This window comes from Sarcophilus harrisii, chromosome 2 (assembly GCF_902635505.1).
Source record: "Sarcophilus harrisii chromosome 2, mSarHar1.11, whole genome shotgun sequence".
In the NCBI taxonomy this organism is placed as follows: domain Eukaryota; kingdom Metazoa; phylum Chordata; class Mammalia; order Dasyuromorphia; family Dasyuridae; genus Sarcophilus; species Sarcophilus harrisii.
The window spans coordinates 370,097,046-370,120,215 of NC_045427.1; the positions used below are offsets into that span (position 1 = coordinate 370,097,046).

General features: G+C 34.6%; 1 protein-coding gene across 2 annotated transcripts; it reads left to right on the forward strand.

Annotated features, from left to right (window-relative positions):
• The first annotated feature begins 561 nt into the window (after positions 1–561).
• Positions 562–18,258, forward strand: LOC100922596 (alpha-1-antiproteinase 2-like). 2 transcript variants are annotated; one of them, XM_023504697.2, is made up of 6 exons: positions 562–623; positions 8,269–8,387; positions 9,980–10,618; positions 11,965–12,235; positions 15,955–16,102; positions 17,995–18,258. In XM_023504697.2, exons 3-6 carry the CDS (start codon positions 9,982–9,984, stop codon positions 18,193–18,195), a joined length of 1,257 nt encoding a protein of 418 aa, XP_023360465.1. In that variant the 5' UTR covers positions 562–623; positions 8,269–8,387; positions 9,980–9,981; the 3' UTR covers positions 18,196–18,258. The 2 variants fall into 2 exon arrangements, with proteins under 2 accessions (XP_023360465.1, XP_012406132.2); XM_012550678.3 differs by lacking the exon at positions 8,269–8,387.
• Positions 18,259–23,170: the final 4,912 nt, after the last annotated feature.

Consider the following 23,170-nt stretch of genomic DNA (forward strand, 5'->3'; position numbering starts at 1 on the left):
CTTCTTCTAATGCATATGCTTCTTGTTTTGTTGTTATATATTTTGAATCTTCCCTGATGTTATACTGGTCATGTGACAATGTTCTCTTTTGTTTTGCTTTATCATGTTTTGTATTTTTCTGTTTTTCTTTTTTTTTTCTTAGTCTGTTTTTTCAAATAAAATAAATTAATAAAAAATAACTTTTAAAAAATTTCACAGATTCCAAGTTTAAGAACCACTGCTCCAAAGTCTTATTTAAGTTTATAGAAACTGTATGATATTGTTTATAATCTGCTATTTATTACTTTTATGACTTTGGGAATATAATTTATTATTGTCCTTTACACTTCTAAATCCTCTGACCTGTGATCCTACTGCAGGATTATGCTTCACAACACAATCACAAATATAATGCATAATTTGACTAATTCCTCTCCCCAGCTCTAAATTTTAGTTGGTATTTATCTGGTGATATACACGTAAGCAAGGCCCAAGATTTGCTTTTGCTTGCTAGAGCATCATCCTGTACTGCTTGAGTTAATATTAACTAGGATTTGTCTATTTCATAATGCCACTTAACAGTATAAGTAAGGGACTGGCAGATATAGCACTAGTAATAACAAGAAGTTCCTTTGGAATCTACTGTAAGTCATTCTTTTATTTTTAATTTTTTTTAAACTTGAGAATATTCAACTTTGTGTCTTTTGTATTGCTGAGGATATGGAGGGTTTTGGTGATCTCTGGGTATTAATCTGAATCATTGGTAACTGCATTTTGAGAAAGGGGGTAGTGGTAATAGAAACTTTTGAAACTTTCTTATATTTATTTGAACTTCCTTTATTTATTTGAACATCAATGAAAGCAATTTCAACAAAATCAATGCAAAACAATTATCTTTGGAATGGGTCTGAACCTCATTTCATTAGCAAAAATAATATATTATAGAAGTATAATTTGGGATAGGAGTCATGTTTGATTTGACAAATAATCTCATTATCTATTAGAGGAAACCTAAGAATTAAAATTATACTTTACTTTTCAATTATAGCAAAAACTTGGAAGAGGAAGTAAAAGGTGTAGTTTGGGGTTAAAAGGGGAAATATTAGGGGAAACTAGACAAGGAGGTCACCCAAAACAAAGATACAAACGACAATAGATTTGATATTTATATACTACTTTTTAGCTTACAAAGTAACTTAAACATATCATCTCTTTTGATATTCTGACCTGTAAGATAGATTGAACAATTTAAGGCAAGAAATGAAAAAGATGCCAAAAGAAAGAAAAAGTGTATACTATCCCAATGGATAATATGCTGACACTAGAATCAAGAAGGCTTGACTTCAAATCCAGCCTTCAAAACTTTTTATCTACCCTGAACAAGTCACTTACTCTCTGCCTGCCTCAGTTTCCTCACCTGCAAAATAGAGTGAATAATACCCACATCCCACAATTGTCATGAAGGTAAGATGAAAGAATATCTGTAAACTACTTTGCAAGCAATGAAGCATGCCAAACCATGCCTAAGTACATTTAGAATTTATTTTTAGTCTCAAGACAGGAAGAATTTCCACTTCTCTTATTACTACCCAGTTTCTTATCTATATAAAAAGTGCCCAGAATCATAAGAGGTACTATGGAGTCAAGTTCACTAACAATTCTGAGCTAACAAGTTCTTTGAACTTAATCCAGATTCCTCCTCTTCCTTAATGACAGTACTAGGACAACACAGGGGTATTAAGTTGATAGGTCCAAACTAAGCCACGATGTCTGATATATGGATGTATAAGACATCAAGGTAAAACTTGGTAAAAGGAGACCTCCGACCCTTGCTGATTTATATTAACAAGGAAAATAATGACATTTTAGGGTATTCTAGAAAGTGGATTCCAATCTATGGCTAACCCAGGAAAACTTTAGATAGCATGAAGTAATTTTTAGGTAAGCTTAAATCTGGTCTGAGGACATTCCCAGAAGACCTTTGAGACATCAGGCTTGAACTAAGGTAATCTTGATTTAGCACAAACCTAATGGAGACATTTAAGGTTGGAACTTATTTTCTGGGTCTGTGGAAATAGGAATGGCATTTCTGGTATGGATTTAAAGTGGGTGTGAGCCTTCTAAGACCTCCAGGCAATAGAAATAAAAAAGAGAAATGTCTTTTGGGTTTTGAAAGTACATCATTGACTGTCATATATCAGAGACCAGTGATTGCTCTTGATGACTAAGTAAAGATTGTAGTTAGTGCAAACAAGCAAAAGCATTAAGGGAGGGATATAAAGAGGGGAAAAGAAGAAAAGGAAGCAAGAGAATAGGAGGAAAAAGCAGAGACAAGAAATGTGAAAAGAAAGTGGAGGTAGAGAAAAAATCAGAGATACATGGTAGAAAAGAGAGTGAGTGACTGGAAGCAATTGTTTCTGTCATGTGTTCATAGCTAAAACCTGCTACACATGAAAGTGTCATTTTTTTATTTTATTTATGCCATTAAATAAGAAAAAACAAAATAGAAAAAAAAAGGAAAATTTAAAAAACAAAACAAAACATTGTCATGTATGCTCAGAACATCAGGGAGGATTCAAAACATATAATAATAAATTTCCATTGCAAGAAAGGATATATAATAGTAGAAGAAATTATATTCATAAGTGTCTATCTTTGCTTCCTTGTAGATTGTTTCATCTTGATGTCTTATACATATGTATATGCATATATGCAGTATGCTGCATACTTTTTACAATTTATTCCTTTTTTCCCCTCTCATCCTCCTACTATCCTCCATCCATCCCAAGCAGACTATATAGTTAAGTACAGATTTATATGTGTGTGTGTGTGTACATATACATATATATGGATATATACATATATACATGTATATATATACATATACTTTCACACTCATCCACAAATCCAGACATAAATATAGATAGATAAATAGATATACATATATAGAGCTGCATGAGACATTATATACATATACTCATATTTATATACATACATGCATTTACCATATGTAAACATGCATCTAAAACAATATTAGTATGGCTGATATATAATGTAGATTTTTCTCTTGATTTAATCTTTAAGTTTGACTTTGTCTCTATTCCTGATCCTTGATGTAGTGTTTGTGTATATCTCCTTTCCCTATCCCTACTAGCTCTTTCACTTTAATTCTGCTCCTTAACTTGCCTTGGTATTATTTAACTGCCCTCCATGCATGGATTCTTCCTTGTCTTCTTACCCTACTCTTTGCTTCTCCTGGCCTTATCCCTCCCCCCTTATTTCTTTGTAGATTTTGGAGAGTGTTATATCCTTCATGTACTATTGCCTATCTGACCCATTTCTGATGTTAGTAAGTTTTCAGAACTATGAGCCTCCCTCCCCCTGTGATGTTTCTATTCTTCCTCGGCACCTCATTTGTATAACATAATTACTACTTTTACATTTCCCTTGATGGTTTTGCTTTTTAGAGTCAGATCATACTCAATTCTGTCCTAGTCTTTCTTTTGAGCTACCAAATTACTGATTCTCAACCTTAAATATGTGGTACACATTTCCATCTGAAAAACATAAACAATTTGTCCATGTTAAGTTCCTTGAAATTAATTTTCTTATATGTTAAATTTTCTACTGAGTTCAGATTTCATTGAAAGAAAGTCCCAAAAAGCTGCAAGTTTGTGAATGTCTATTTTTTAAATTCAATATTGTGAATAATTTTGCTGGACATGATGTTTTTGGCCACAGGCCTAGTTCTTTTGATTGCTGATAGATATGATTTCAGGATCTGCAGTCTTTTATTGTGATTGCTGATAAGTCCTATACAATTCTAATTGTAGCTCCAGTATCTTTGAATTTTTTCCTTGTTTCTTGAAAGATGTCCTTTTTGATCTGGGGATTTCAAATTTTGACAATAATATTTGTGTTTTACCCAAATGAGCTGTTTGAGGTGGTGATTAGTGGGTTTGTTTTCTATTTCTACTTTTTCCTTCTTTCCAGGACAATTTTCTTCAATTATTTATTGCATAATTGTGTCAAGGCTCTTTTTTTTTTGTTCATAGTTTTCAGGTAGTCTAATTATTCTCATTTTCTTTTCTTGATCTGCTCGCTATATCTATTGTTTTTCATATAAGATATTTCACATTCTGTTCCATTTTTTCATCCTTTATATTGTTTTGTTATTTCTTGGTCTTTTATAGTTTTGGTGCCTTCCCCTTGTCAAATTTAATTTTCAAAGAGTTATTTTTTGTCTTTAAGAGTTTGTATCTCCTTTACTAGTTCATTAACTTTTTTTCATATTGTTTTTTCTTGGATTTTTTTTTTTGTTTTTCCTCAATGTCTCTCATTTGATTTTTTTTTTTTTTTTTTTTTTTTTTTTTTTTGCTGAGGCAATTGGAGTTAAGTGACTTGCCCACGGTCATATAGCTGGGAAGTGTTAAGTGTCTGAGACCAGATTTCAACTCAGGTCCTCCTGACTTCAGGACTGACACTCTATCCATTGAGCCACCTAGCTGCCCTTCTCATTTGATTTTTAAATTCCTTTTTGAGTTCTATAAATTATGTCAGGGCAGGAAATCATTTAACATTACTCTTTGGAATAGAAGAAGTGTTTTAACTTCAGTGTCTTCCTCTGAAGATGAAACCCCACCTTCCCTATTCCCATAGTAAGTTTCTATGGTTGGAGTCTTTCCTTTGCTGGTTAATTTTTTTTTTTCATGACAAGTATTAATGTAAGTATCTTTAGTCATGGGATGACAAGATGGTGCCTCTAGCTTTACTTCAGCTCTCCCCTCTGACTTGGAAACCACCAAAACCAAAACCTCTAAAACCAGACCAAAAACTCTACCATCCTGCAAGTGCCTGCAGCCAGCAGCATCCCTACCCCACTGGCTCTGTAGTCACTGAATGTGTTGGTTCCTTCTCACTCAGGGCCATGTTTCTGCAGCACAGGTGGGTCTGGCATTCCTAATTAGCAGATGTTCATTCAGTCTTCCAAGATTCAGACCCTTACTGTACACACAGTTAGGAAAGTGAAAGTTTCTGTGATTCTTGCTAAGGCTTCAGCCAAACCCAGCCATCCTCAAGGCTCCCCATTTGGTATTTCTGTGGGGACAGCCTGGCAGTATTTTCCCTCCACAATAGTTAAACCCCATTCTGAAGTCATTCTTCTTATCTCAGGTTATACCAGAAAGATGCTTGTTCTTCCCCAGGTCTTCTTGATCTTTCACCAGTCTATGTTCATCTGAGGCAAATTTGTTCTGTTTGTGGGAGAAACCTGGAGAGCTTGAAATTTACACACTACTCCACCATCTTCTTAAAATCCTCCATTCAATATTATCTTCAATTACAATTAAGTTCTTTCTTGGTGGACAAGACTTCCAAACTTGGGCCTAGTCCCAAAAGACTTACAAATGAAGGGAATATTTTGATTCCTTCTACTTTTATTTGAATGCAAATTTCAACTCAATATAAAAATAAGTTTATATATAGGAAGATCCAAAATGAAATAGCATGTTTTGGGAAACAATGAGTTCTTCTTTAATGAATGTATGTAAGTAAAAAAAATTGATAATCACTTATCAAGGATATTGTAAACAGGTTTATGGTTTTAATAGGGGATAGCCTAAATTAGCACTTTTTTGAGATTTTGACAATCTGGTGAAAACTATAGGTCCCTTCTCAGAATAATATATTTATATGCATAAAGTAAAATATATCGGATTACAAAGAAAACTAATTCTTTTGACACACAATTATCAAAGTTTGTTTTGGTCTTGTTTTTTGGCTTTTTTCTTTTCAAAAATCCAGGTTTAGAAGACCTGGACCAAATGAATTCTTAGATCTAACTTCTAACTCTAATTATATTATTTTCATTCTGAGCCATAATAAAAGATTAAAATATCTATTGATAAAATTTTAGACAATTTGAGCTTTAATTTCCTAATCTACATTTGTTTAGTTGATTGTTTTTCTTAAAGGATCCTTTCCAAAAAACAATTCTAGAGAAAAATCATTGGACTAGTCATTTCTAGTTCCAGCTCTTTTGATAACTCTTGCTTTATCATTTTTTTTTGGTGAGGCAATAGGAGTTAAGTAACTTGCCCAGAATCACAAGACTAGTAAGTTGTAAGTATCTGAAACCAGATTTGAATTGAGACTCCAGGGTCAGTGCTCTATCCACTACACCATGTAATTGTCCCATGTTTTAATTCTTTTTCTTTTCTTTTGATAATTCTTTTTACAAACTTGGGCAAGTGACTTTATCTCTCTAAAACATTCTATAGGGCTAGACTAAAGATGTTCTAAGGACCCTTCCACTCAAATATTCAAGTTTATATTTAGACAAGAAGATCTCATTGATGGTGAAAGCTTTCATTATACTCCATAGAACAGTCTCCTCCTTCTTTCCCAATGGAACGCTCAGCACTAAACTATTTCTGACTTTCTTGGTTAACTAGAATGATACCAGAATGGTATTGGGCTATTTTCAAGTTAATTTCGACCAGCATTACACAAGGGGACATGATACTTTTGGCTTTAGGACATATATGAATATGTGGCAGCTATACTCTCAATAGTAGTATTTTTGTTTTGGTTTGGTTTGGTTTGGTTATTCTTCCACACCAAATTTGATATGGAAAATTTTAAAAGGGAAAATCCTTTTTTATTTCTATGGGTCATGACACCAACTTCTTTCTTGTGCTGATTGAATACTGACCATATTTTACCTGAGAATAGATAGAATCATAGATATATAGAGCTGAAAGAGACCTTAGAAATCACTGAATGAAACACTTGCTATTCCATTTTTAGAGGTTCATCTCTTTAGCTTGGATTTTTATCCCTTGCTCATTAAAAATCCGCTGTGGGATGAGGAGATGATTAGGGGGGACTACACAAGTTATTTCCAATTATTGAACTCCAATGAATGTGAATCTTCTGAGAGTACAAATAAACATAGAGAAAACAAGGAAGAGGTCAGTGTACTCTGAAGTATAAAGAACAGAATAAAAGATAAGCCTTCCTGAGTAGCAATGTCATAGTTTCATTTAATTGTTAACCCTCACACTGATCTCTATCCTCTAACCAGTGTTTTAACTAGGAATTCTGGCATCTGGGGCAACTGTGACACAAAGTAAAGTATGAAAAATCCCCTGTGCTATGATTTATACTCTTTTCTCATTCTGAGTCCCAGTGATTCAGTCTCAAGCTGCGCAAGTAAAAAAATTATTTTCCCATTGCCACCAGGCCCTAATTTCTAATCCTCAACCATTCCCTTTTCTTAGAATTTTTTGGAAGCCCTGCTATATTGTGGGCAAATTTTTCTTTATCTTAAGCCATGACCTTACACTACACATCTTCTGGCATTTATAGAAACTTGAATCCAGAAGAATGCTAGTAAATGTTTAACAATCAGCTCTTGGGGGCAGAAAGATATATACTTAGAACACACTGTTAAGTATAACCTTATGGATATTTCATATAGCTAGATAATCAACAAAACAGTAAACCAATCCCTGATTTGTAGCATTTGCTGATCTCTGAGATAATAAATGCTCACACTGCAAATTTAATAATTGGCTCTTGCCACCAGATGAGCCAGATCTAGCATGTCACTTCCTGACTCTACCTGAAAGATATTACATCCCTGGCCACTCTGTCTGGAAATAGTTGTTCTTTCCCTCAGGTCTCTTGATCCACTGGGTCAAGAATAGGAGCAGGATAAATATAACTTGATCTTCACTGACAATTCCAGATTCTCCCTCTACTTTTCTCCTTTAGCAAGTTTTCTTCCTCTAAGAGCATACTATATATTTATATACATACAATAGTCCTAAAGGGTGGTATCAACCAACCCCCTTTGCAAGATCATCACTGTCTCCACTTTTCCATTCTGTCCTATCTTTTGTTCTGGGACTGTTACTTCAATAAACATATTGATATTTTCTAAAACACGCTAGTCTCTGCCCAAAATGTACCCTATGAAACTCTTCAGCTCAATACCCTCTCCATTTATTAAAGCAGGTGGGTAGCAGAGGTTACAGAGTATTAAGGTTGGATTCAGGAACATATGAGTTTAAATATAGCTTCAAATACTTACTAGCTATAAATGGGCAAGTCACTTAACCTCAGTTTTCCTCAGTTATATCAACTGTAAAACGGTGATAAATACCAGTAAGATTGTTGTGAAGATCAAATGAGATATTTGTAAAATACTTAGCATTGTTCCTGGCTTCTAGTAGGCACTAAATAAATGTTCATTCGTATCACTTTCCTCTCCATCTTCATTTCCAGGCTGGTCCTCTCTCTACCATGGGCAACTAAATGATGGAGGGGATAAAGCACTGGTCCTGGAGTCAGAAAGCTGTGAATTCAAATTCAGCCTCAGTCCTTCACTAGCTGGATGATGCTATGCAAGTCATTTAACCCCTATTTGATTTGATTCCCTATCTGTAAAATGAGGACACAATGGAGAAGGAAATGTCAAACCACTCCAGTATCTTTGCCAAATAAAATCTCATGGACAAATCCATAGAGTCACAAAACAGATAAATAGCTTAACAACAATTTTTCTTTACCACAGGCTCTAGCCTACAGGAAAATTTGAGAAACTTGGTAGCTCACCACTCTGAGGGAAAGGAAAGTCCCTGGCATAAGTGAGGCAGGAGTTTCAAAAGGAAGATATGGACTAAGAGACTATCTCTTCTTCCCAGACTTGCCTTCTTTAATTGTTTTCTCCTGTGCCTTGAGGTGGCTCCTTCATTGTCTAATTGACATGAGGCCAGGGATCTCCAGCCTAAGGCTGGTGCTTGACCCAGTTATGGATGGCAACAGAGTCTGGACTTGGAATCAAAGGATGTAGTTTCAAGTCTCAGCTTTATCACTTACTATTTTTTGCATATATGGTTTTGAATATGAACTATATAATGAACTGGTTGAACTCTGTGACAGCTAAGGTTCCTTCCAATGATCTCTTTGGGCCATCATATCCCTGTTCACCTGGGCTATCATATCCTGCCTTGGCCTCTGTTTGGAGGCAGCTAAGTAGCATCGTAGATAGAATACCAGACCTAGAGCTGGGAAGATCTGAGTTCAGACTTGAATTCAGACACTTACTAGCTATGTAAGCCTGAACAAGTCACCTAACCCTGTTTGCCTTAATTTCCTCATCTATGAAATGAACTGGAAAAGGAAATGGAAAACCATGGTAATATTCTTGCCAAGAAAACCCCAAAGAAGCGTCATGAAGAGTCAGACATGATTGAAAATGGCCAAACATCAAATAAAAGACCTCTGTGCAGCACCTGATTAAGAAATGTCTTTCTACATTTCCCAGAAAATCCCAGCCTCTATTTCCTGGCATCTGGAGGACAAAGAAATGTCTCACATATTTGTCCCCATCCTTTTTTGCCCCAACATTCACTAGAAGTGATTCTGGTGCCCTGGAGTTTGTTGGATCTCTCTCATATAGTCTTTCAATGTGAGCATTTAAACCTTGGAAATTTGTAAATGAAACAAGTCACAGGTAGATTTATTATTTTATAGATTTTCCAGACTTAAAAATTGATGTAGAAAATATTAATAATGCAGTTTAAATTTTAAAGTGTGTTGTGCATTCATTTTTCAGTGCCAATTATTAAATATTTTATTATTAAACAAAACCCTCAATCTCCTCCAAAAGTTTCTACCCCAGTTCCCAAAGGGTATGAGATGGTAAGATATGACTCCAGACTACAGCAGGAAAGAAGAACTGCCCCCTCAGATTTTGGTGTCAAATAGAAAGCCCTAATCTCTCTACCCTAAGTGCATCTGAGCCTCCATCTCTTGAAAATTAATTATCCACTATTTTAGATGCTGTAATTTCTCCTTTTGCACTCAGTGTTGATCAGTAAATACAAAAAAAAATGCATGCATTTACATTGCACAGAATTCAGTTACAAATCTCATGTTACATAAGCCAGACATTTTAACAAATATCATAATATTGTTTTTTGACTTATTTTAGAAATGTCCCAAAGGAAAATGCAGCTGCCCCTCTACCTGCTCCTGCTAGTGGCCTGGATTCCAAAAGCTATTTTCTGCCAAGAGCAATCTAATACTGAAGAGCAGACTACTCAGGCTAACCATGGACTGGCCTACCACAAAATAAGGCCAGCAAATTCAGAATTTGCTGGAAGATTGTTAAAGTTCTTAGTTTCTGAAAATCCTCACAAGAATGTCTTCTTCTCTCCCTTGAGTATTTCCACTGCCTTTGCCATGCTTTCCCTGGGAGCTAAAACATCAACCCTTACTAATCTTTTGGAAGGGCTGGGTTTTAATCTCACAGAGCTTCAAGAAAGGGAAATCCACAAAGGTTTCCAAGATCTTGTCCACCTACTGAACACAACAGAAGACAAAATTCAACTGGAAAGTGGCAATGGCCTCTTCATTGATAATCAGCTGGAACCACTCCAAGGATTCTTAGATGATGTCAAGAACTTATATGGAGCTGAAGTATTTGCTGCAAACTTCAAAGATTCTGAAGGTGCTAAGAAGCAAATTAATGATTATGTTGATAAGAAAACACATGGAAAAATTCCAGAATTACTCAAGAGTCTAGATGCCAGCACAGTAATGTTTCTCATAAACTACATTTTTTTTAAGGGTAAGACTTCTTGTATGCAAGAGTATGTTCTTCTTGTTCCCAATTTTGAATATGTCTGAATCTCAATTTATATAATATAGCTTTGTTCTTGAAAACTGCACATAAATCAAATGATTATAAATCAAATTTTCCTGTTAATTCATGTTATCTTTAAGCAATAATGCATTTATTTTAATTTTGTATCAACTATTTTAGTTATTTCTTAAGTTAAAATTTTTTTCCTAAATTGACTCTACTGGGAAAGGACACCTAATGCTTTTACTTAAGTTTTTCAGTCTATCTGATAACCTTCACTTCATTCAGGAATTACGTGTGTTTAACATGTGTTAAATGATGTGTTTAACATAATACTGATTTTGAACAGAGATGATCTGGGTTTAAATTCTAGCAATGATGCATTCTACTTGCAATGACTGTGAGGGAAAGTAATTTGCCCAACTTAGAATAAATGCCTTTGTAAAGCAGAAAATCCTCTATGCAAGATGAATAAAGTCATTGACCTTTGTGATTAGTTGAAGCTTGGAGGGGACTTTGTTTTTAACTGTAACAAAGACTTGGAAGCCTACCTGTAACATCAGTATAGTAAGGTAGGTATAAAAGTAGCCCATTCCATAATTCTGAGAAGACTGGAGTTCTTTGTTGGTAGTAAGAAGATGATCATAGTTGGGAAATCACTCCCTCAATATCCTATTTTCAAGAAAGTCACTGGGTATGGAGTTTTATCTAGTTATTATACATCATCTATTTGAAGCATAGAGGAATGGCTCTTTGTGAGGTTCAGAAAAAAAGCTAATTTCCCTGATCAAATTAAAAAGTTTCTGACATGCATTAGATGAAATTTCACCAAATGAGTCTATTCTTACCAGTCTCTGGGGATGAAATTTCTAGGAATAAAGAGAAAGTTTGAGGTGCTAGTTTTCCCCCCACATCTCTCAATTCTTAGTTTGGAAGGCTTTCCCCCATATCTTCGCCCATGAAAATTATTTACCTCCTTTAAGAACCATTTCAAATGACATCATTTCCTTTCTTTGATGTATGCAATATAGATTAGGGACCTCAAAGAGTTTTTTCATTACTCATCTATGCTCTTATTGAGACATTTTTCACGTAATTATTTCTGTGAATAAGTACGTCCTATCTGTTCTATTAGATTGTAATCTCCATGAGGTGTTTATTTTTCCACAGGGTCTAACACAAGGTTATTTTTAGGCTGGTAGTCTGGTGAATGGTAGGCACTTAATAAAATGTATTCTTTGAACTTAGTTGAATGCTAACTGGATGTTCCAGAACTCAACATTCCCAGTTCACAAGGTTACACAATAATTTATTCTTTGTTTTTTCTGTAGGAAATTGGAAAATCTCTTTTAATCCCACCCTTACTGAGATGCAGAATTTTTATGTGGATAAGAACACGACAATACAAGTGCCAATGATGATGAAAAAGGAAAGATTGTACTACAGCCGTGAGGATGAATTGTTCTCTTCAATGGTTGTCCTGCCCTATGAGGGGAATGTCTGGTTAATTTTAATTCTACCAGATGAAGGCAAATTGGAGCAGTCACTGAATTCTATAATCACTAAAGGAGGAATAACATGTTCTAGATTTACCAAAAAAAGGTATGGTAGTAGGCTTGCTAATAGTTAACAGCTATAAATAATCAAGCAAAGAAATCACAAGTTAAATTGTAAATGTTTATTTCATACCAAACATAATGATAAATATTAAGATTACAATGAAACAAAAAAAGTCTCAGTCCTCATATTGTAGAGACAACATAAAACCAATTATGTTTGTATGAGATATACATAGTATAAATGGGAGGTAATTTAAAAGGAAAAACACTAGCAGCTGAAAGAGAAGAGGGGACCAGGGAATTACTATTACAGAACATGGGATATCAACTGACTCTCAACAGAAGGGAAGCCAGGAGGTGAAGACAAAAAAGTAGAGCATTCCAGACATGGAAATTAGCCAATAAAAATTCAGGAGTGTCATATGTTAGGAATACCAATAGGGCCAGTGTTTCTGGATTATAGAGTACATCAAGGGGAGTAAAGCTTGTTGAGGACTGAAAGTGGTAGATAGCAGAAGTAATACAAGGTATGAATACCTAGCCAGGTATGATCAATGTGATAAGACAAGGAAAAGAAATTAAAAGTTTAGAGGATAGTGGAGTGGAGTGAGGATTTCCAATTTGCAATATGTTTTATGCGCATTTCCCATTTGATTCTCACAACAATCCTTTTAGAACAGGAAAAGATAATGTCTGAGAACAGAGAAGTAATTTGCTGGGAACTCACAGTTTCTATCAAAGTCAAGACTTTAACACAGGTCTGAATCAAAAACCTGTGCTCTGATTCTGTGTTAGGCTCTCCTCACACTGCCACAGACTGAAATCACTGTTTCTTTTCATCCCATGCGAGTAAATCTTTCCCAAAGGCCCCACTCACAGCTGTTTTTCCTGTTCTTTTAGACATTTTGAATAATAGTGAAACCCTTAGGCTTACCACTTGTTATTCCTTGCTTGCTATATGACAGATTCACTCATTTTTCCAGTATACATATTCTTGATGAGATATTACAATCATAAATAATATGCCATAAACTTCTTATATCTATCATAAGCCATTACTTTGGTCTTTGATCTTGAGTTCTTTTCCTTAGAGAATTATAACAGTGAATATTTGAATCTGTATAGGAATTTAAACTGTACAGGAGATTTCAAAGAGGAAAAATAAATGAAATTGAAATGAGGGGGAACTTGGGTTCAAATTCTGCTTCTGGAATTTACTATTGGTACAGTTATGGGCAAGTTACTTACATCTCTGAATTTCTCATTTGTAAAGTGGGTATAATTCCCATACATCTGCCCTTCCAGGATTACTGTGAAAATCAAATGAGATGATGTTCATAGAGAGCTTCACAAATATTAAACTACAATATAAATCTCAGCAATTATAATTTTTGTAACTACTCTATGATAGATAGAATAATATTCTTATTTGATAGACAAGAACTAAGGTAAAAAGGGGAAGTTTTTGCCATAGGTCACAACTATATACTTGAAAGATCTGGTTCTTAAACATAAATCCTCTCCTGATTCATTTCTTTCTACCAGACTATAATTTAACTTCTTTTATAAAATAAATTTATAACCAACAACAATGTCACAGGCAACTAAGAGTATTATTTTGTCTGAGATACATGGAGCACAGAGAGCTAGAAGATATTTTAAAGAAAAATCTAATTCATCTCCATTGTTTTACATATAAAGAAAATGAGGCCTGTGGAGAAGAGTCTTTCCCAAAGTCAGGTACAAGTAGTTAGGGGCAGAAGCAAGATCCAAACCTCCTGACTCCAAACTCAGAGCTCTTTCTACTGTGCCATAGTCTCTTTGGGGATGTGGGTGGCTGAATAAACAAGATAAATCAGCAGTATGTTTGCCTATACAGTATGGACTTTACTTATCAATAAGACTGCAGATGTCTTTCCAACAGATTTTAATGAGAAGTATTGTGGCATTGTGGGGGGAAATCAGACTTCCTGAGATTAAATGCCTCTTCTACTCTTCCATCAGTGTGACACCAGGCAAATCCCTTAGCTTCCTGGTGCTTTGCTTTCCACATGTGTAAAATGAGATCATACATGCTCTTTCTGAGGCTTTGTAAACCTTAAAGTACTATAGAGATAGAAACTATTATTAATTCATGTGAAAAAAGAAAAGTTGCAAATTGCAAGAATTTAAAAGGTACCATTTAAAAAATATATTATATGAATGAGACAGTGTGGTCATCAGGAGCATTTTTTTTTTATTTCTACAAGGGGCTTAATTTGGATTTAATGTAGATGCTTCTAATCAATCAAAATGTGGCTATTGAATGTTTCTCTATGACCACTAAAGCTCTGGGAGCTAGGTTTAGGCTCAAATTTCCTAACAAATAGATCTGTCCGAAAGGCTGCTCCAAGAGACAGTGTATCAGTTCCCCACCATAGGAAGTCTTCAAGAAGTCCCTAGGAAACCAAATGATTACAGGATCTGAAAAATGAAAGGACCTTAAAGGCCACCTAGCCCAATTAATTCTGAATATGAATTGCCCTTCAATGGCCCAAAGAATTGGACACCAATAGAGCAAGTTTTTAATACTTTTATTTTCAATTCCTGGAGTCTTTTGGGCTAAGTAGTTAAAGGCTATTGACTTCTCAGAATAACATTTTTAAATGCCTTTTTAAAGCTGCTTTAAATGCTTAAAATATGCTTACATGTTTCAAATAAAATAAATGATTGAATTAGAAAGAAAGCCAATTCTATTGAAACAGTTTTTAAAATATATTTTAAACAAGTTCACCAATCACAGACACATAAACATACCACTAAAATCCTACAATGGTTCCAGCCCTTTTTGGGAATGACCTGTAGAAGGTAGTAGAGAGGTTTTCAGTCAAGGTACATCTTGGATTAACATAACTTCTAAAGTTCCTTTTAATTCTAACATTCTGTGATGCTTTGAGGAATGGAAATAAAATCAGTCTTTATCTGTAAGGAGCTTATAATCTTGGTGTTGTTCTTCAGTCATTTTTCAGTCAAGTCCAACATCTCTGTGATCTCCTTTGGAGTTTTCTTTGGCAAACATACAGGACTATTTTCTTATCTCCTTCTCCAGCTCATTTTTGCAGATGAGGAAACTGAGACAACCAAGTTTAAATGACTTGCCCAGGGTCACACAGCTAGAAAGTGTCAGAGACTAGACTTGAACTCAGGTCTTTCTGATTCCAGGAACAGGACTTTATTCATTGTGCCATCCAGCTGCCCATAATGTTTGTATAATGTTTATATATTTTCTAGCTCTGCTCAGTCAGGCATACAGATTTTTTCCTGTTGTCCCTCAGGACTAAACATAAAATGAAATTTGACCAAAATTGTAACAGAAAATACTTTGTCTTTCTATGTATTTCTTCCTGGGACAGCAGTACCATGAGCAATATTAAATTGTTAGTAAAGGCAATTGCATGAGTAACTAGGTGATGCTATTAGTGCATGGAGGGATGGATTTGAAGTTAGACTCATCTTCCTGAATTCAAATTCTATCTCAAACACTTATTAGCTGTGTGACCCTGGGCAAATCACTTAATCCTATTTTCCTGTTTCCTCATCTGTAAAATGAACTGGAGGAGGAAATGGCAAAACCTCTCCAGTATTCTTGCCCCCCTACAAAAAAAATGGGATCACAAAAAGTCGGAACAACAAAAAAGTCCATTGTTTTGGGGAGCTGAATCATTTAGCAAACAGCAAGTAGAGTAGCAAATTTGAGTTCTTTCTGGGTCTCTTTTCCAACAGGAAGGTGAATATTTATCTGCCCAGGATCTCAATCTCCACCACTTATGATCTTGAAGAAGTGCTTCCCAAAATTGGCTTACGAGATGTGTTCACTAATGATGCAGACTTCTCAGGCATCTCCACACAATTCAAACTACAAGTTTCCAAGGTGAGTCAACTCTGCAGGCTTTATTTCTGAGGTGTGCTCTATCCTTACTGAAAAAGATCAATTTTTTTAAAAATATAAAATGCAGAAAAAGAGCCTTCATGTATAATAGGATTTGGCAGTAGTTTTAATATGTGTATATTATTCTATCACAACTCCTTTAAATACCTCTGTTTGATTTATGTAGGTGACCCTAGGTTCTTAAAAAGACATGTCAGAAGGACACAAGCTCTCACAAGTTCCACAAAGCTGGAAAATATCAAATATAGACATGGTAATACCTATCATCAACAAAACATGTATGTTTATCATATGAAAAGAACAGTTAGATGGCACAATGGATAGAGTCAGGAAGATTCATCTTTATGAATTCAAATCTCTTATCAGATACTTATTAGCTATGTGACCCTTTTGGCCTCAATTTCCTCATCTGTAAAATGAACTGGAAAAAGAAATAGCAAACTCTCCCAGCCTTTTTGCCAAGAAAACCCAAATTAGGTCAGAAAGAGTCAAAAATGACTTGAAAATAACAGAAAGTTTGTTAAATCAAGATGCATCTGCAGGATTAAAGATTCAAAGCTTCAAGATCAGTATCCACCTTTTTTGCATCATGTATCTTTATAACTCATCTGATAAAACCTATGAACTCCTCAAGATAATGTTTTCAAGTGCATAAAATAACATGCATTGGATTGCAAAGGAAAGCAATTATATTGAAAGAGAGTTATCAAACCATTTTTTAAAAGAATAAGTTCATAGGCTCTAGATTGGGAGCCTCTATAGAAACAGTATGTATGTATGTGTGTGTGTATGTGTGTGTGTGTGTGTGTGTGTGTATACACTCTGTGTGTACTATGTTTGTATGTGAGCAAGTACAATTTTTAAATATAGCCTAAAGAAATCAAATGTCTTATACATTCTCTACTTTGAGTTCTAGGTTACCTTGGACAGATTACATCTCTGTAATTTTGTGTTCACACAAGCAAAAGGAGAAAATTGAATTAAATGATCTCTATAGTTCATTAGATTCTGTCTCAATATACTTCTATTCATTTTGTTCTACTCTAAAGTACAATTTTCTGCTTTTCTCTTTTTCTTTATATCACTTGTTTCTTGGAAATAAAGTTTAGGGCTAGATTTCCACATACTATGAAATAGAAAATTGTTGTCTTTTCTGGCTCTAGCTTTCCCATAATAGACTTGTTCCCTTCTCTGTGATTCCTCCAGTATCCTTTAAAGACCCAGGCCTCCAATACTTTCTTTCCTCATCTCAATCTGCAGGCATTGCTTAGATTCACCTTTAATTAATCCCAAGAAGATTTTACATTTTCAAATCTCACCTTCAAAGGTGCAATGTATTTTTATTGTTCAGTCATTTCGGTCATGTCTGACTCTATGACTCTAGTTGCGGTTTTCTTGGCAAAGTTATTGGAGTGTTTTACCATTTCCTTCTTCAGCTCATTTTACAGATGATGAAACTGAGGCAAACTGTTAAGTGACTTGTGGAAGGTCACAGACCTAGTAAGTGTCTAAGGCTGGATTTGAATTCAGGAAGATGAATCTTCCTGACTCTAGACCTGGCCTCCCATGCATTGCAGCACCACCTACCTGTGGAATGAATGGTTTTGTTCAAATAACTTTACTTTCTCTGGCCCTCTGTATCCACAATAAGAGACCCAAGCCACATATTCTTTTGGGTCCCTTCTATTTATACCTCCTATGAATTTCAAGTCTATGGGAGTAAGCTCATGAAGATGTACTACACGTTCTGGAAATTGAAATAGACTCACCCTCTCCTATTCTGTCCTTGCATAGGAATTCTTTTAGAGACTTGCTCTCAACTATGCCAGGTTAATCATTACCCAGAGTGACAATGTGTATCTTTCCCCTACTAGGTATTACATAAGGCGGCATTTGAAGTGAATGAAAATGGCACCGTGGCAGCTGCTGCCACAGGCATAGGAATCCAGCGTTACATAGCCTTTCAGCCTATCATCATGAATTTCAACAGACCCTTCATTGTATCCCTTATGGATACAAACATTCACCAACACTTATTTTTGGGGAAAATTGTCAATCCCACAGACAAATATTGATGGATTAAAGTTAGCTGTGACTCAGAAGCTACTGTTGCAATAAATAAAAATAATAACTACAAACCAAGATGAATAGTCTGTGTTTAGTATTTAGTATAGTCTCTACAAAGGATCTTCAATTAATCAATTGAAAAGTATTTATTAAATATCTACTGTGTGTTATGTCAAGCACTGAGGAAGAAAATTAAAACTCACATTCTTTTTATTATTTTTTTAATTTTCAGTTCCAAATTCTCTCTTTCTTTCCCTTCTGTTATATATATATATATATATATATATATATATATATATATATATGAAATCATATAAAACATATTTACACATTAGTTGTTACAAAAAATTTTAAAAGCATGAAAAATTTAAAAATAAAAGAGGCTTCAATCTACATTCAGAATTCACTAGTTTTCTCTTTCAAGGTTGATAACATTTTTCATCATGTATACTTTGGAATTGTCAAGGATTATTGTATTGTTTGCAGGTATCTAGGCAATACAGGGCATAGAATTCTTCCTGTATTCAGATATGGCATCACACTTACCAGTTGTATGATCCCCAATGTAGTGGAGCAGGCAGACACTAATACCAGCACCTACCATGTGCATCAGCATAGCCAGGTGAATGGGCCAACTCCAACTTTGAGAACTACCAGCCAGGGACTGCAGCCTCTGGTACAGAAGCTTGAACAATGCCCCTTAGGAGCAAAGCTCAAATTTAAAAGGGAAAAGGCCAAAACAATATGAGCAAAAAACAACCAAAAAAAAAGAATCTGACCACAAAAAGTTATTGTGGGGACAGCGAAGATTAAGACACAAACTCAGAAGAAGGCAACAATGTCAAAACACCTATTGGCAAAACCCAAAAGAAAAATAGGAAGTGATCCCAAATCCAGAAAGAACTCATATAGGGAGCTCAAAAAAACCCTTAAAATCTTGTAAGAGAGATAAAAGGAAAATTGGGAAAATAAATGAAAGTGAATCAAAAGAATTATGAAAAAAAGGATCAAAAGTTTTGAAAAAGAAAATAACTACTTAAAAATTACAATTGGCCAAATGGAAAAAGGAGACACAAAAATTCTTTTTTATATTAAAGCTTTTCATTTTTAAAATATATGCATGGATAATTCTTCAACATTAGCCTTTACAAAACTTTGTGTTCCAATTTTTCCCTCCTTTCCCCCCATCCCTTTCCCTAGATGGCAAGTGATCCACTATATGTCAAACATGATAAAAATATATATTAAATCCAATATATTCATACATATTTATGCAATTCTATTGCTGCATAAGAAAAATCAAACCAAACCAGAAAAAATGAGAAAGAAAATAAAATATAAGCAAACAACAACAAAAAGAGTGAAAATGCTATGTTGTGAACCACTATTAGTTTCCAGTCCTCTCTCTGAGTGTAGATGTCTCTCTTCATCACAAGATCATTGGAACTGGTCTGGATCATCTCATTGTTGAAAAGTGCCATGTCCATCAGAATTGATCATTGCATAATTGTGTTGTTGCCATCTACAATGATCTCCTGGTCCTGCTCATTTCACTTAGCATTAGTTCATGTAAGTCTCTCCAGGCCTCTCAGAAATCATCCAGCTGATTGTTTCTTACATAACAATAATATTCTATAATATTCATATACCATAACTTATTTAGCCATTCTCCAACTGAGGAGCATCCACTCAGTTTCCAGTGTCTTGCCACTACAAAAAAGGGCTGCCACAAACATTTTTGCATATGTGGGTCCTTTTCTCTCCTTTAAGATCTCTTTGGGATGTAAGCCCAATAGAAACATGACTAAATAGAAGGATATGCAGAGTTTGATAATTCTTTGGGCATAGTTACAAATTGTTATCCATAATGGTTGTATCTGTTCACAATTTCACCAACAATGTATTAGTGTTCCATTTTCCCCACATCCCCTCCAACATTTGTCATTATCTTTTCCTCTCATCTTAGCCAATCTGAGATGTGTGTATCTCAGAGCTGTCTTAATTTGCATTTCTCTGATCAATAATGATTTAGAGCACCTTTTCATGTGACTAGAAATACTTTCAATTTCTTCATCTGAAAATTGAGACACAAAAATTCACATCAAAAATCAATCAAATAAAAATTGAAAGAATAAAAAAAATAGAAGGCAATGTAAAATGCCTCATTGGAAAAACAGCTGTCCTGGAAAATGAATCCAGGAGCAACAATTTCAGAATCATTGGACTACCTGAAAGCCATAATCAAAAACAGGACCTGGACACCATCTTTCAAGAAATTATAAAAAGAAAACTTCCCTGATAGCCTGGAACTATAGGGCAAAATAAGAATTGAAAGAATTTATCAATCACTTCAGGAAAGAACTACAAGGAACAAACTACAAGGAACATTATAACCGAATTACATAACTGTCAGGTCAAGAAAAACCTATTACAATATTACAAGCTAATTCCAGAAAGAAACAATTCAAATATCAGAGAGCAACAATCAAGATTACACAGGACTTAGCAATAAGGAAAAATTATTGTGATTTTCATAATTTTCAAGATGCTATGTATAATGAATATATTAATAATTTAGATCTCTCAGAGCTACCATTTCTGGATGGAATCAGAATCATACAACAAGCTTGAAATGATCAATCTTTGACAATACTCTTCTGGGAATGTTAAGTGAAATGAAACCAAAATTACTGAACCTGTTCTCATCACAGAACTCTGGTCCTATCCTCCCACCAAGTAACAATTTCTGTGATTTGAAACAAAAACTGTTCTCACAGGACTAGCCATATTGTTCTGCATTTGTGAGCTTGTCCTGGGAAATCACTCAGGCCCTGAAAATGATTATACATTTAAAAAATAATGATTTAATCTACCTTCCCCCCCACTTATGATTTGTGTATAAAATCTCTACCTTTCCTGAAACAGGAGGAGGTCTCCTGCTAAGGAGACAAACTTCCAGTTTGCAAACTGTATTTCTCCCTCTGAAATTGATTGATTAAACTGCTACTTCATCTCTAAAAAACAAAGAAAAAAATACTGTAAACCTGCTTTGTGCAGCAGCTATTGACAATTGAGAGACCAAGACAGTAAAATTCTGTTAACAGCAGCTACAACACTAAAGTATCAGACATCATAGAACATGATATTTGGAAGGCAAAGAAGCTAGGACTACAAAAAAAGAATCACCTGCATAACAAAACTAAGCATAATAATTCAAGGGAAAAAGGACCATTTAGTGAATTAGAAAGATTTTAAGCTTTAATAAGGAAAAAATCAGAACTGAACCAAAAGATATCTCTAAAATCAAGATCCACAAAAAGCTTTGAAAGGGGCTAAAGGGAAAGAAAACATAAGGGATTCAAGTGGAATTGAACTATTTACATCCCTACATGGGAAGATTATACTTGTAATTCTTAAAAATTTTACCACTGAAAGTTAGCTAAATGGAATCTACATAGATAGAGGCTATAGATATAATGTGAATCTGCAGGAATGACAAAAAAAATTAAAGGCTGAAAAGGGAGTACACTGGGTATAAAAGCAAAGGAGTGGTAAAAAGAGGTAAATCATTTCACATGATAAGGCACATGAAAAATTATTACAGTTGAGGGAAAGGTGGGAAAGTGAGTAATGGGCATTGCTTGAACCTTATTATCGGCAGTTTTGGCTCAAAGAGGGAAGAATATCCATAAACAGTTGACTATAGAAAACTTTTACCCAACAGGAAAGTTGAAGGAGAGGAGACTAAGGAAATGGAGGTAGGGACTGACAGAAGAGAGGTAAGATCTAGAAAGGTAGTAGATGGAAGCAAAACACTGTCAAGGAAGGAAAGTTGAATACAGAGAAAAGGCAAATAGGAGGAAAAATAGAATGGAGGTAAATACACAGTTAGTAGTCATAATTGTGACTATAAATAGAATAAACTCTCCCATAAAATGGAAGCATATAGCAGAGGGGAGCAAAAACTGGAATCCTACAAAATATTGTTTTTAAGAAACAACTTTTTAAGGCAGAAAGACACACAGAGTAAAGATAAAAGGCGAGAGCAGTATATCCCATCCTTCAACTGAAGTAAAAAAAAAAAATAGCAGGAATAGCAATCCTGATCTCAAAACAAAGGCAGAAATAGAACTAATTAAAAGAGTTAGGGAAGAAAGCTACAACTTGCTAAAAGGTACTATAATTGGAATATTATTGTTCGGTAAGAAATGACTAACAGGATGATTTCAGAAAGGCCTGGAGAGACTTAGAAGAACTCATGCTGAGTGAAATGAACAAGACCAGGAGATCATTATATACTTCAATAACAATACTATATGATGATCAATTCTGACGGATCTGACCATCTTCAGCAATGAGATGAACCAAATCAGTTCCAATGGAGCAGTAATGAACTGAACGAGCTATACCCAGTGAAAGAACTCTGGGAGATGACTAAGAACTATTACATTGAATTCCCAATCCCTATATTTTTGCCTGCCTGCATTTTGGTTTTCCTTCACAGGCTAATTATACAATATTTCAGAGTCCAATTCTTTTTGTACATCAAAATAATGGTTTGGACATGTACACTTATTTTGTATTTAATTTATACTTTAATATATTTAACATGTATGGGTCATCCTGTCATCTGGGTGGGGGGAGGAGGGAAAAAATTGGAACAAAAGGTTTGGCAATTGTCAATGCTGCAAAATTACCCATGTATATAACTCGTAAATAAAAAGCTATTTTTAAAAAGGTACTATAATTACTTGTTGTCTAGAAGAGGGGAAAGATGGGAAGGAAGAAAAAAAAATTTGGAACACAAAGTTTTGAATGTTGGAAACTATCTTTGGATGTATTTTGAAAAATAAAAAGCTTTTATTATAAAACTAAATAAAAGGCACCATAAACAATGAAGTAATAACAATAGAACATATATATATACTAAGTGGTATAACATCCAAATTCATTTTTTTAAATAATAGTTTTCTATTTTCAAAA

Coding starts and splice junctions, on each gene's coding strand:
- LOC100922596 (XM_023504697.2), top strand. CDS start 9,982: ATGTCCCAAAGGAAAATGCAGCTGCCCCTCTACCTGCTCCTGCTAGTG. Junction 10,619..11,964: donor AAACTACATTTTTTTTAAGG/GTAAGACTTCTT, acceptor TTTTTTCTGTAG/GAAATTGGAAAATCTCTTTT. Junction 12,236..15,954: donor TCTAGATTTACCAAAAAAAG/GTATGGTAGTAG, acceptor CTTTTCCAACAG/GAAGGTGAATATTTATCTGC.